This window comes from Anguilla anguilla, chromosome 10 (assembly GCF_013347855.1).
Source record: "Anguilla anguilla isolate fAngAng1 chromosome 10, fAngAng1.pri, whole genome shotgun sequence".
Classification (NCBI taxonomy): Eukaryota; Metazoa; Chordata; class Actinopteri; order Anguilliformes; family Anguillidae; genus Anguilla; species Anguilla anguilla.
The window spans coordinates 6,987,803-7,001,721 of NC_049210.1; the positions used below are offsets into that span (position 1 = coordinate 6,987,803).

The window sequence follows — 13,919 nt, forward strand, 5'->3', positions numbered from 1 at the left end:
CGGTCGTGCCATTTGATCACAATCCATTAAAGCATTAAAGTCGCTAAAGTGCCCCGTTTTGGAAAATCACTTCCATTTTTTTTATGACTTAATGATGGCTTAGCAGAGCGCCCAAATGGCGTCCCGGGGCGGGGTTGAAACCTGCCCCCTGCGCCATTAGCCTTCCGAGGGGCGAGGCGTTATCCACAGTATAAACGGTCCGCAAAACGAGGGCATCTGGCTATATACAGCTGGTCGACGCACATGTTTAAAATCCGGGGTGGGGGCGGGGGCGGGGGGCTTGTCCTTTGCGGCAACCCCTTAAGTCGCTCAAAGAATGTGACCCTTTTGACCCGCCTCCCGTGTACTCCTATAACCAAACACGGCTGGACGCTGACCCCGCGGGGTCGCGGGCGAAAATCCGAACCGTTCGGAATGCCGAAATCTCCCTCGGCGCTGTTTTGAACCGGGGGGAATTCAGCTCGCGTTATTTTCGTAGGTGGTTTTTTCGTCGGAGATTTTTTAGCTTGACGGCCTTTTTTGGTTTCTGCTAAAGGTTGATTGCGTTGTTTACCAGGCTAAATTATTTGTGCGTTTATTTGTGTTTTTGTGCGTTTTGTTTAACCGGCTAACTGTTGCCTAGCAGCGCGGCTTTGGGCCCGTCGTCGCGCAGTTCATATCCTCATGGGCCAACGGGCCTCGTTCATTAGCGGCCTTGGCACTTCCTTTTTTTTTATTGCGGTGAGCAGTTTTGGACGACTCCTAACTATCCCATAATAAGTCACGCTGTTTATTGGATTGAGGGGAGGGGTTAAGTTTACACAGTCTAGAACCCTGAGTTCGTGACCAATCGCAGCATTCTGAGACTCTGGCTCGAGTTTGATGTGTAAATGGATATAAGGCCTTAAATGTAACAGTATATGATGAAACATCAAAATGAACTCCATTCATGTTTCATGTCCGGTGATTTTAAAAACAACTGACCGGTTTTCTTTTTTTTTTGGAATGCACACTTGCCATATTCATCTGACATGCACCTGGTTAGGGATCAGCTTTTTTTGAGCTATTCATTTGTCACATGGGAAAACCTGACCGGGGAGATGGTCCCGGTGAAAATGTTCACCTGAGTAAGCATTTCCCGTGGGCCGTTTTGTGGGGTGCTCTTTGGGGTTCCCCCACCTCTCGGTGTTCGCTTGCAGGACGGTGCCGGGACGCGGACGATGGGGCGGGAGGCGAAGGGGAAGACGGCAGCAGTGCTGAGGAGGGCTTCCACGCCCCCCCCCCCCCCCCCGGCCCCGCCGCTCCCACCAGGGGGGTTACAGGCTTTTGCCATATAAGGGCAGCGGCTCGGGCAGCGGGGGGGCGGGCTCTTTTGGGCCCAACAGCAGCTTGAGTGCGTTGGGCAGGAGTGTGCTGCCCCAGCTGCAGCTCTCTGCGTTACTTAGCCGTTAGGGGGGGTGGGGGGTGTGAGGGGGGGCAGTTTTATGGCACCATCAAAGAGAACCAAAATGCCTTTGGATAGTTGGGGTAGCGGCAGTGCTGGAATGTGAAGGAGAGGAGTTTTGGAAGGGATCGTTGTTTCCACTGTCGCATATGTGTGTGAGTGTCTGTGTGTTTATGTGTGCATGGGGTGGGTGTGTGCGTATGTTGTGTATGTGTGTGCGCATGGTGTGTGTGTGTGTGTGTGTGTGCATGTGGGTGCATGTGTGTGTGCGTGTGTGTGTTGTGTGTGTCTGCGTGTGTGTGTGTGTGGTGTGTGTGTGTTGTTTCCTCTGCTCCTTCTGTATTTTTCGTGGGGTGGTGTGATTCAGGGCCACACCGGGGCCTTCCCCTCCCGCTCAGCAGCCCTGTCAGCGCGGGCCACGCCGGGGCTGCAGCTCCACTGACTCTGCTCAGCTCCCGGGCCTCCATCCCTCTGCCTGCGCAGTGCAGCTGCCTGGGAATGGAGCAAACGTATTCACAAAAAAAGAAGAGAGAAGGAAGGGGGAGAGAGAGAGAGAGAGAGGGAACGATGCGACATATTCACAAGAGAGGAAGAGACTCCACTTACTTGCTGCAGTTCTACTTCCAAAAAAAAACTTCTAAAGGCTCACATTTTGGGGAAAAAAGAGAGAAATTACTTCTCTTTTGCTGAATGTTATTTGTGCTGGAGGGGCTCCTGAGTTTAGCAGCTCAGTATTTTTCTAAAGGGCCATTCCCTATTTAAATCCTGTAGAGTCTGTGGCGTGACCGCTTCTCCTCAGAGCCGTAGTCAATGAATAAACTTATTAGGTTCTATTTTTCAGTCTTCTGTTCCGTCTACTTTTTTTTCCCCCTCCCATGCAAAAAACGAAACATTTCTCTTTGCGCGAGTTGGTTTGTGTTTCTGTGGTTCACGCTGCAGCTTTTTTTACTCTTGACATCTTTGCATGTGTTGAAAGCAGAATAATGTGATTCTGCAGTAGCCTTTCACTCTCTGTCTCTGTTTCTCTAAAAAAAAAAAAAACCCAGTTTGCAGAAAGTGCAGTTTTTAAGCGGATTTCAGTTTGTTTAAAGTGCGTGACTGTCAGTACATTCCAGGCTCTCAGCCGTCCAGCTATCTATTCAATAACCACCAAATGACTGAAAAACAGCGGAGAAGCATGCTTGATTACCTGCAGTATATTATTTATGATTTTTTATTTTATTTTAGGAAAAAACAATCCACCATTTCTGTGTTGTTACGGAAGACTGTTTTTTTTTTTTTTTATTTTTTTTTTTAAGAAAGGATAGGAATTGTTTTTAAACTCATTAAATTATTCAGCATCGCTACTTGAAGCCGAAACGTGTTGCGGTACGGAGTTGGCGGGGCTTGGGTTTTAATATTGCATGGAAAAGGGGTGGGGGGGGGGGGGGTAGGCTTGGTTTAATGCCTTAATCCTGCAGAACGGCCTTAATAGACTATGAAAACGGCTCTAAACTGTTTGGCCTCCATTTGCTTCGCGTTCTGGAGTCTGCGACAGGAACGCAAGTTCCAGCAGTCTCTCTCTCTCTCTCTCTCTCCCTCTCTCTCTCCTCTCTCTCTCTCCCCCTCTCTCTCCCCGCCCTGTCTGTCTCTCTCTCTCCTCCCCCTCTCTCTCTCTCTCTCTCTCTCCCCCTCTCTCTCTGTCTCTCTCTCCCCCTCTCTCTCTCTCTCTCTCTCCCTCTCTCGCTCTCTCTCTCTCTCTCTCTCTCCCTCCTGTATATTGTGCTTTATTATGTTGTGTCTGGGATAGGAGCGGCTGGCGATGAGAAGGAAGCGTTCGGCTCCCGTAGCTCCGAGCGGCGCGCGCTCCCAAAGCTGGAGGCCGGTCCCGTTATTAGATTAACATTCCACCGCGCGGCGGGCCGGCGTGCAGCGTCAGAGAGAACGCGCTCCCCCCCCCACGCGCTCCCCCCCCCCCCCCCACGCCCGCCCCCTCCCCTCCTTTATTTTTGTGTTTTCAGACTTTGCGGGGGTGGGGGGGGTGTGAGTGCTGGGGAGTTGTAGGGGGGCTGGGGGGGTGGTCTGTAGGAAAAGGGGGAACGGTGAAAAGGGGTGAGGAACCGGGGAGGAAAAGAGTGGGGGGGGGTTGAGGAATGAGAGGACGTGTGTAAGCTGAAGGGCTGGGCCTTTCCCCCCCTCCCCCCGACTCCTTGGCTGGCTGGCTGCACTGTGAGCCCCCCCCCCCCCCCCCCCCGGGCACATCGGCTGGGTGGGGCGTCTCAGCTGCGTCTGTCCGTCAGCTCCCGCCCCCTCCAGGGACCTGCCTCGCGTAGGTACTGTACGGGAGAGAGAGCGGGGCGAGAGAGAGAGAGAGAGAGAGAGCGGGGTGAGAGACAGAGCGAGGAGAGAGAGAGAGAGAGAGAGCGGGGTGAGAGACAGAGCGAGGAGAGAGAGAGAGAGAGAGAGACCGGGGTGAGAAAGTAAGGGGAGAGAGAGAGCCGGGCGAGAGAAAGAGAGAGAGCCGGGCGAGAGAGAGCTGGGAGAGAGCGAGAGCGGGGCAAACGCCGACAGAGAGGAGACCACGAGACCCTGCAGCTGCTACACAGAGAGAGAGAGAGAGAGAGAGAGAGAGACGCAGAGAGAGAGAGAGAGAGAGAGAGACGCAGAGAGAGAGAGAGAGATTGAGGGAGAGACGCAGACACAGAGAGAGCTACAGCTAGAGAGAGAGACAGACACGGAGAGAGCTAGAGAGAGCGAAGGAGAGAAGGAGCGAGAGAAGTAGAGAGAGGGGGCTACGAAGGACTGACAGCTTGTCCTCCCGGGAAGACTTCTTTTCTCTCACACACGCCCCCCCCCCCCCCCTTCTCTCCTCTCCACCGTCTCTTTCATTCTCTGGGCCCCCTCCTCCCCAACATCCCCCCACCCCCCACCCCCCCTCTGCCGCGAGGGGTTTTGTTCTCTTCTTTGGGTAGCTGCGCACCCCCCCCTCCCTCACCCCCACCCGTTATTTTGTCTGGCTTTTCTTTTTCGGATACCTAACGGCAGCAGCGGCAGCGTCGATCGGGAAGAGGGGGGGGAATCTGTTCGCCCCTCTCCATTCTCGCCCGAGGGAACGAACACACGTACTCTTCGCTCCTCTCCCCTCCGCTTCAAAAAAGAAACGCAGCGGCAGCATCTCGGCTGAGAGCGAGCGGGAGCAGCAGCAGCAGCAGCAGCAGCAGCGTTGTTTTTTAACATTTCTTTTCTGTCCCCCTCTGACTGGACCGAGCGTGTGTTAGTGCGCGTGTTTGTGTGTACGTGTGTGTGTGTGTGTGTGTGTGTGTGTGAGTGAAAGAGGCAGCGAGCGCGAGAGCGAGAGAGTGTGAGAGCGAGCGACAGAGGGGAGAGGATGTCTGCTTGCCTGTGAGCTGCCTCTCTTTCTCTCTCTGCGAACGGACTCCGGCAAAAAAAGAGAGGAAAAAAAAGACAGAGAACGGAAAGGAGGGAAAAAACTTTTTTTTTTTTTACTAAACGGAGGAAACCGTTGTGATTTTTTCTTTTCGAGGAGGGTTAACAAACGGATTTCAGCGATGCCAGCTGAAGTGAAGCAGGTCAGTGCAGCGGTTTCAACGTGGGTTTACTGTCTCTCCCTCTCCTCTGTCCTACCCTCTCTCCTCTCTTTCCCCTCTCCCTCTCCCTCTCTCTCTCTCTTCCTCTTCTCCTCTCCCTCTCTCCCTCTGGCTTCGGTCTAGGGACACTAGAGTCCCAGCTTGTACAGGAAAGGTTGCAAAGAGCAAAGTTCGGTCGTTTCGTCCGCTGCGTCTCTCCCTCTCTCTCTCTCTCTCCTTGCTAACATTTTCCCCAGGTGCTGTTGTGTGTGCGTTTAATGCCTTTTTTTTTCTTGTCTGTCCTGCGGTTATTTAATAACCAGGACCGAGGGTACGAGCCTCTTTTAGCCCGAGGGCTACATACACGCTTGACGCCCCCCCCCCCCCCCCCCCCCCCCTTATGCTGCGTGCCGCTGTTAGCGACATGCTAATAACTTGTGTCGTTCGGCAGCTTTCCGTCATAGTTAGCGGTTAGCGGTTAGTAGCGCTGTTCCGCCACACCGGCCGTTAACCTGGCAGCCGCCCTCGGGGGGTGTAATGCGCGCGGACGCAGGATGTACGAACGCACACAGCGGCGCCGCCGTAGCGTAGTGTAGCGTAGCGTGTGTAAAACAGCAGCGCGCCGCCGAGCGGCTACACACATCACGCGTGGAGATTACCGACACCCCGGAGGACAGAAGTTGATAAGAGTTGTGGGGGACTGGGGGGGGGGGGGGACGGTGGGGGACGGGACGGGGGGGGGGGGGTGGGCTTTGTGATGCCCGTGCTCTGCGTTTTCCCCCGTAAGGATTGGTTATGCAAGGTGCTGGGGGTGACCCGAAGGGAAGATTTACAGCGCGGTAATACCACCCCCCCCCCCCTCCCCAGGAGAGCCTGCAGAATCTGCGGTCGCTGGCGCACAACTATTTCATGCTTTTATGTTGTTGTTTTCGGGGGCTGCTGGGGGCCCAGCGAGGCTGTAAAAGCTGGCGGAGGCAGAGGCGGATTCTTTTGTTAGCGAGCTGTTCGCTCCCCTGCCTCAGCATCGCCACGGCGTCCGCCTGCAGGAGCATCCCGTCCTGTGAAGTGCTAATTCTGTGGCGTTTATTCCCCTCCCCCGCTGCGCGCACACACACACACACACACACACACACCTACCTGCCACACGCGCCACACACACTCCACATACACACACCAAATGCGTCATGCACACACACACACACACACACACAACACACACCTACCTGCCGCTCGCGCCACACACACTCCACATACACACACACCACATATGTCATGCGCACACGCACACACACACACTCACGCACACACACACACACACACACACACACACACACACACAGACATCTACCTGCCACACGTGCCACACACACTCCACATATGTCATGCACACACACACACACACACACACAACACACACCTACCTGCCACACGCGCCACACACACTCCACATACACACACACCACATATGTCATGCACACACACATACACACACACACACTCACACACACACACACACACACACACTCACACACACACACACACACACACACACACACTCACGCACACGCACACACAAGCTTGAAACTCTTCTCAGAGGCGAGTTAGGGGATTTGCAGATGCACGTGGTGGGGGGGCGGTGGGGGGGTAGCAAAAAGAGAATCGGATGGAGTGGACTCCTGATGACCCCCCCCCAGCCCCCCAGCCTGTAAATGTGAATATGTGGGCAGGGGCTGCGGGTTTCAGACAGCCAAAGACTCTGGAGCTCACCCTGGCACCGGTGAACATTCTGTCGGCTGGCTGCCACAGTCTGGTAATCTGTAAACTGGCACTCTGAGGGGGGGCGGCGAGAATGCCACAGAACTCAGTTACTGGCAGGAGAGCCATCGTCACTCTGTGTGTGTGTGTGTGTGTGTGTGTGTGTGTGTGTGTGTGCGTCTCTGTCTTGGTTCTTTTGTGCTTTCCCGAAAAACCTGTGACAGTACGTGAGAAACAGGTTCCCGTTAGTAATCCCCTGCCCCCCCCCTCCCGTCCCCAGCCCGCAGCCTACCAGACCTGCACCCTGAAATGGGCCCTGTCGAAACCCAAAAAACGCAGCCGCTCCCGCCCCGACCTTGCTCTCAGTAACCCCCCCCCCCCCCCCCCCCCGCGGAGATTCCAGTCGCGCTCGGGAGCGTGTTGGTTTCCCGACCCCCCCCCCCCGGCCCCGTCGCTCAAGATTCCTTCGGGGAGAACACCTGCTCCCCCAGACCAGCGATCCCGTCACTCAGCGGATGCCAGGGGTGTGCCGGGGGGGCGGGGGGGGCACCGACATCCCGGGGGCCCTCGTGTTTTTGTTGTTGTTCTTGTTTGGCGGTCTGTCGTCCCGCCGTCGGCGATGACGGGCGGTTTTAGGGACCCGCGGTAGCCGGCCCCGCTCACGGTTAGCCACGGGGGGGGGCGAGCGGATTTCCCCGCTTATGTCCCTAAAATCAACGGCCCATTTAAACCCGAGAGACACGGGGAGGGCGGTTAATCGCTGCTAATCGACTGCTTTAATCGATCAATTAAGTGCTGAGTAACAGTGAAGACCAGCTGAGCCTGGGGCTCTTTAGGGCCAAGCGTAGGGGTCCCCTGCAGACCCCACGGTCCCCCCTGCTGTAGGCCCTTAAACTATTCGGGCCCGCGCCGGTCCGTTCCTGCGACCCAGGAGTTAGCAGGGCAGGGGCTGGATCCGTTTCTGGGTTTCCGTCCAACCTCAGCTCTTAATTGTGTAATTACAGCAGTCATTTACGAGATCTGCCATTTTAGAGTTGCATTCGCTGATGAACCCATGAATCACAGCTGGTGACTGCTCCTGTGTCCCGGTACAGAGCGTTTCACTGTGATCTAACCTGCCGGGGAACCGGGGCTCGTCTGCTGGGTTAATTAGCTAATTGAGCCGGGGGAGTAATTGGTGGAAGTAAAAACCTGCAAACACACACATTGCCCCCCCTCCCACCCTCCACCCTCAAGAATGAAACTGCCAGAGACAACACTTACATTTTAGGATTTTTTCCAGAGCAACCTACAGAGCCTACATTCTTATAAGTACAGTCCATTAATAAAGCTGGAGAAGTACTGAAGTATATACTTTTAGTATATATGTACTGGATGTGTACTAATGCTGATATATACTGCTCAGGTTCAGTTACCTTAGTCAAGGGTGCAGTGGAAGTACCCCACCATGGGATTTATGAGTCCAGCTCCCTAAGCACTGCACTACGCCGCAGTTTGTGATGATGCGTGCGCTGTAATAGGCCGGGGGGGCAGCGACGAGCACGTCCGCAAACATCTGGCTCTGTCTGGCCTGCCAGGCTGGTAAAGAATCGGCCGCGTGAATGTGTCTGAAAAACCGCGCGCGGAGGCTGCAGAGCGCTCGCTTTAATTAGGCGGGAAGGGAGCAGCCCAGACCGCGCGCGTCTGCGTCCGAGTTTAAATATAAACGCTTTTATTTTAAACTCTGTTTGTGCTGTAAACCGAGGGGGCGTGGCCTCCAGACCCCCCCCCTAACCCCCCCCCCCCAAAAACGCATCCCCTCAGCGCAAGACGCTGCAAACCCCACCGTGCGGAGGGGAGGGGGGGGGGGGGGAGGAGAACATTTTCCGCCATAAGGCCGCCGCGGACGTGGAGGTTCTCCAGAGCGCGTGAGCCGCGGTCTGCTCTCCTCGGTCAGGTGCGCCGAAGTGAAAATTTATAGCGGCAATAAAAACCGGAGCCGAGTTTTTTCCGCCGAGCCCCAAAAGTACAAAGGAAAAGGGCGCGTCTTCGCCATGTGATTTACACTTAATACAGACAGGCAGGAATTCTCCCCGTCGGCTGCCATGTTTCTGCGCTTTTCCCCAACGCTGGTTTCAGAGCAGCTTTTCCTTCTCGCATCTGTGATTTAAAAAAAATTTTTTTTAAATCGTTCGTCGTGGAAATGTCTGTCGGATAACATTTGCAGTTTGGGAGGCTGTGTCTCCTCCTGTGCCCACAGTATTAACCTCTGTTCACTCAGCTCCGCATTGGTTGAGGTGGGTCTGTGGTCATGGAAACGCTTGCTTTGACGTACCGTCGGTCGATATCTGACGCTGAAAGACTTTTATTTTGACAGACTGTAATGAATGTGTTGCCAGAGTTTGGAGTTGTAGTCAGGAAATTGATTGATTGGGGGGAAAAACATCTGTGTGGAACTTTTTTCCTTTGGAATACATCGATTGAATTTCAATCACTTGTACCTCATCCGTGACCCCATACCTAATATCTCCTGAATTCTTTCCATATAGTTTTGAGAGGTAACTAGAAGTTCAGCTACAGATTTTGGCTGATGGCTGTTATGTTTGTGCCCAGAATTATTTGGATGACACTGTTACGAGCCCTGGGGGGTGGAGCTGGGGGGGTGTTGGCGTAGAGGCATATCTGAGTGGATATTTACCGAGGCGGTGAGCGACCCCGCGACCCCTCACCTGTTGACCCCCGCCACACTCCGACCCCACGCTTTGCCCCCCTCCCCTGACCTCGGTGACGGACGACGGTCCCAACGAGGGGCGACATGCCCACCCCCTCGGGGGGGCCGAGAGGGGGCCGGACTGCTGAAACCGGAGCCGGGGGTCTCCAGAGCAGCTGACCCAAACCCCCCCCCCCCTCGCCCCCATGACCCCTCGTTCCCCCCGCATGCCCAACCGTACGTCAAGCCAGGGGCCTGTCTCACATTCAGGAGTCCTGCAAATACCGCGTGTCCCTAGCATACCCCCCCCCCCCCTTCCATTACCGCCAAACCCAGCGGTCAATCACAGGCAGCCGGGCCAGTAACCTGTCTGGCGCGAGGCCGACTCGGACCCAGACCATGCAGCTGTGCTGCGTCTGCTTCGGTGGAGATGGCCTGGGCGGCTGGGGCTTGAGCTCGGGCTCGGGTTCGGGTTCGACGGCGTCCGCCTCGCTGCAGACGCCGAGCGCTTCGTCTCCCGCTCGCGCGTCAGCGGGAAATAAACAGACCTCGAGCGCGGCGGCGGCGGCGGCGGCGGCAGCCTGCTTTGCATGGAGATGAGCGCCTTGGAGCTGAACGCTCTGCTTAGGAGAGAATGCACTGGGCGGAACTCCATCGCAGCATTAATCACGGGTGCGTTGATCGGATGGGTGCCTTAATTGGGGGGGGGGGGGGCACGAGTGGAGGGGTGCTTTAATTGGAACGATGCGTTAATAGGAGGGGTGCGTTAAATGGAGGAGGGGGGCATTAATAGGAGGGGTGCGTTAAATGGAGGAGGGGGGCATTAATAGGAGGGGTGCGTTAATTGGGGAGGGGGGGCATTAATTAAATGGAGTGCTTTAATGGAAGGGGTGCATTATTCGGATGGGGTGCATTAATCTTTGGGGTGCTTATTATCTCCAGTCTGTTTTTTTTTCGTTGCGCTTCCCTCCTGTGCTGGAGGTGAGTCATCATTAACGATGTGGGCTATATTTCAGTAAAGTGCAGAAGACATCTTTTTAATTGGGGGGGTGGAAAAAAAGCTGTATTAATAGTCACGGTAAGCGGCCAGATAAACGACCTGGGGCCTCTCAGCGTGTGGTCGTGAGCCCGGAAGCCCGGTAAATTTGGCGGGAAAAATGCGTAAAAAGGGGAAGCCAGCGTTCCTCTGTCTCTGGTCTCTCAGGTTGCATTGTGCGTGCTGGGCAGGTACACACGGGGACGTTTCGGCTGTGTCCCTGTCCTGGTGTTCACTCAGCGCGTGCGTGTGTCCCCTTCCCAGACCGAACCGCACCCCCCCCCTCCCCCCCCACCCCACCCTGTCTGTTACCTGGTCTGCAGAGTCCGTTTCAGGTTTGAGCTGGAAGTTGGCGACAGAGATAAGACTGTCAGGGGAAATGTATGTCCCCTCGCTGGCGAATCGTAGCCCCTGGGGCCGGGATGTTTTGGGAAGGGGGGGTTGGGGGGGGATGGTGAGATAGCGGCTGAGAGGTCCGCCCGGTGACAGGTGACAGGGAGGGATTATTAGGGTTTATTGGCACTATCTGAGACTGCTGCTGGCAATGCGGCCTGCCTCTCTTACTCTGCACACACTGATAAAGAGCTGTGTGTGTGTGTGTGTGTGTGTGTGCGCAGCGTTAGCTGTGTTTTCCTGCAACCGGGGACAACACAGGTGCGTACAGCAGATGCAAACGTGACACACGGCCTCCGCATCCATGGTAACGGGCGCGGCGAGCCTTCCTCTGCGATGAAGACTCTATCCGTCCCCCTCCCGCGGTGATTAATGCCTCCCCGCTGGTGAAATACGGCAGGCGTCGCTCCGCCTCTCCCGCGCCTGCACCGGAACGCCCGGCTCTCTCTCTCTCTCTGTCTCTCTGTCTGTCTGTCTGTCTGTCTGTCTGTCTGTCTGTCTCTCTCTCTGTCTGTCTGTCTGTCTGTCTGTCTCTCTCTCTCTCTCTCTGTCTGTCTCTCTGTCTGTCTGTCTCTCTCTCTCTCTCTCTCTCTCTCTGTCTGTCTGTCTGTCTCTCTCTCTGTCTGTCTGTCTCTCTCTCTCTCTCTCTGTCTGTTTGTCTCTCTCTCTCTCTGTCTCTCTGTCTGTCTGTCTGTCGGGATAACAGCACAAATTTGAGCGCGTGACGCACCCATCGATGGGCACACGGGCGGATTATTTGGTCTTGGATCCTGGGGGGGCGGGGAGGGGGGGGGGGTGAGGGGTTTGCTTTTATTAACTTCTTTTCACAAGCCGACAAATTCCGTTGGTGACATTAACTTTGATTGGCGGGCCGGCATTGCTTTGTGGTTATTTTATTGTTCCCCGCCCCCCCCCTTTCCCCCCCACCCTTGTGGTTTTCGCCTCTTAGTGACGGCCTGGCTGAAACACAAAGGAACAAGGTCATGGTACAGTAGGCATTGAAAGATGTTGAACCTGACTGCACACAAACAGCCATTTTTTTTTTGTTTTGGTTTTTTTTTGTCGTGAGATCACCAACTGTACGTCTTTGGAAAAGGCTTGGCAGCAACAGCCATTAAGCATAAGTACTGGATGAACGCTGAGTGGGACTCATAAGTTCCCCCTTTCTACACCCTCCCTCTTCCCTCTCCTTCATCCTCCTCCTCCTCCACCTCATCCGCCATCTCCTCTGTCCATCTCTCGGTCTGTTGGGGCTTCTGAAAGGAATTGGGGCTTCTTTTGACAGTTATGTGTGTGTGTTCTATAGAGACCCCCCCCCCCCCCACCCCCCTCGCTGTCCCAGCTGGGGTTCCTGTAAAGAGGCCCCTGAGGGGGGAGGTCAGGGTTCCTCCCTAGGCTCTTTCCCCCTGCCCACCACCCCCCCCCCCCCTTCCCAAATTTGCATTACCCACCACAATATAGGAGTCCTGCTCTGCCCCAGAATCTGCTTGTGTCCTTCTCTTTCTCTCTCTCTCTCTCTATCTCTCTCTCCCCCTCCTTACTTTCTACCTCTCCCTCCTTCTCTATTTCTCTCTCCTTCTGTTTCTCTCTCTCTTCCTCTTGCCCTTGCTGTTTCTGTCTTCCTTGCTCTCTTTCTCTATTTCTCACTCTTTCTCTTTCTCCACATCTGTCCCTCTCCATCTCTCTCTCTCTCTCTCTCGTGACTTCCTGTACCCGGATTATCCTCCTGGCTAATGGCCCCTGTGGCAGGATGGGGTGGGGTGGGGGTGGAGGGGTGTGCGGGCATCGATCCTCCATCATTGCACCATCTGTCTGGGATTGCCGTTTGGGGGATTAATGATTTCCCTCAGACAGTCTCTGGAGATGGGCATTAGGACGTCTCAGTAAGGGTCCCGCAAGGGGGGGGATGGGGGCACTCAAAGTTTGGGTTGGCCCCACCCCGCTGCGCCCTAACACCAGTGACCCGGGTTACGGTGACCGAGGCAGCGGAGCGCGAACCAAAACCCAATCTTCTTTTCCTTTCTCTCTTTTCTCTCTTTTTCTGTTCTGTTCATCCAGTCGGAATGCCTGTTTTTGTGCCGGGAACATTTGGTGGTAAAAATCTGAATATAATAACAGAGTAGACGCAGTTTTTAGGTCAGCGCTCTGCGTTTCTTGATTGTCTTCTAAAATGTTTACTGCGTTTTGTGCTGTTTTGTGTTTCTTTTATGTCGTTTATTTTATTTTTTTACGATGAAGCCAAAGGCAAATTTTCGGCTGTGCGGAAAATCGTTGCGTCCAGACAAAGGAACAGACGTCACTGAGGTGTGTGTCGTGACGCTGGCTTCCGTGGTAACGGGAGTCACGACGACGCGAAGCCGAACCGGCGTCTGCGTTTTAAATATATTTCTTCTTCTCTTTCTCTCTCCGTACAGTCAGGTCATTCGTCTGGCTTGTTCACACCCAGGCAACGTTTCGCAAGTAAAAATCTCAAATGACGACTCTTTCCCCCCCCGCCCCCTTCCCCTCCTTCCCCCTCCCCCCCTCCCCCTCCCCCCCCCGGCAGTCAGGAGGTTTTTCTCGCCGGCGCTGGTTCCTAGGGAACGGCCCGGCGCATTAAAGCGAAGCGGCAGTTTGAGCCGCGGCGGCGAGGGAGGAGCCGGCTTCGGCTTTGGCGGCTGCCGCGGGAATGCCGCTCCGCCGAACGGCAGACAATGGAGCTCATTATGGGCTGGCGGGAATGGGCCCGGGCCTCCGTAACCAGGGGCGACGCTTTGGTCGGTCGGTTGGTCGCGAGCGTGCGGTCGCTACATCGCACCGTAGCCCCGTTTGGCCTCGTGGTTTTATCTACGGGATAAGATGGAAATGGGGGGGGGGGGAGTTCAGCCATATCTGATGGGGGGGGGGATGAAATCACCCCGGAGACCAAATGAAGATGGGTTTGGTTGTGTTGGTGCTGAACCGCGGAGTAAACGATGGCACGTTAACCGTCCGATCATCCGCGACGCCGCTGCTGGTCTTCCTTTAATCATCGGAACGTTGGAGGCGTTGGAACCCGCCGTGGAGCCGGAGCTCGTG

General features: G+C 55.2%; 1 protein-coding gene across 10 annotated transcripts in view; it reads left to right on the top strand.

Annotated features, from left to right (window-relative positions):
• Nucleotides 1-13,919, top strand: part of arvcfb (ARVCF delta catenin family member b) — a 216,976-nt gene that overhangs the window by 99,928 nt on the left and 103,129 nt on the right. The window contains exon 1 of one of the 10 annotated variants that reach the window (XM_035379916.1): nucleotides 4,407-4,992. The exons of the other annotated variants lie outside the window; for them this stretch is intronic. Coding sequence (XP_035235807.1) covers nucleotides 4,972-4,992 — 21 coding nt within the window. The 5' untranslated portion in view covers nucleotides 4,407-4,971. Of the gene's footprint in view, nucleotides 1-4,406; nucleotides 4,993-13,919 lie in introns of those variants that run through there. 10 annotated transcript variants of the gene reach the window in all.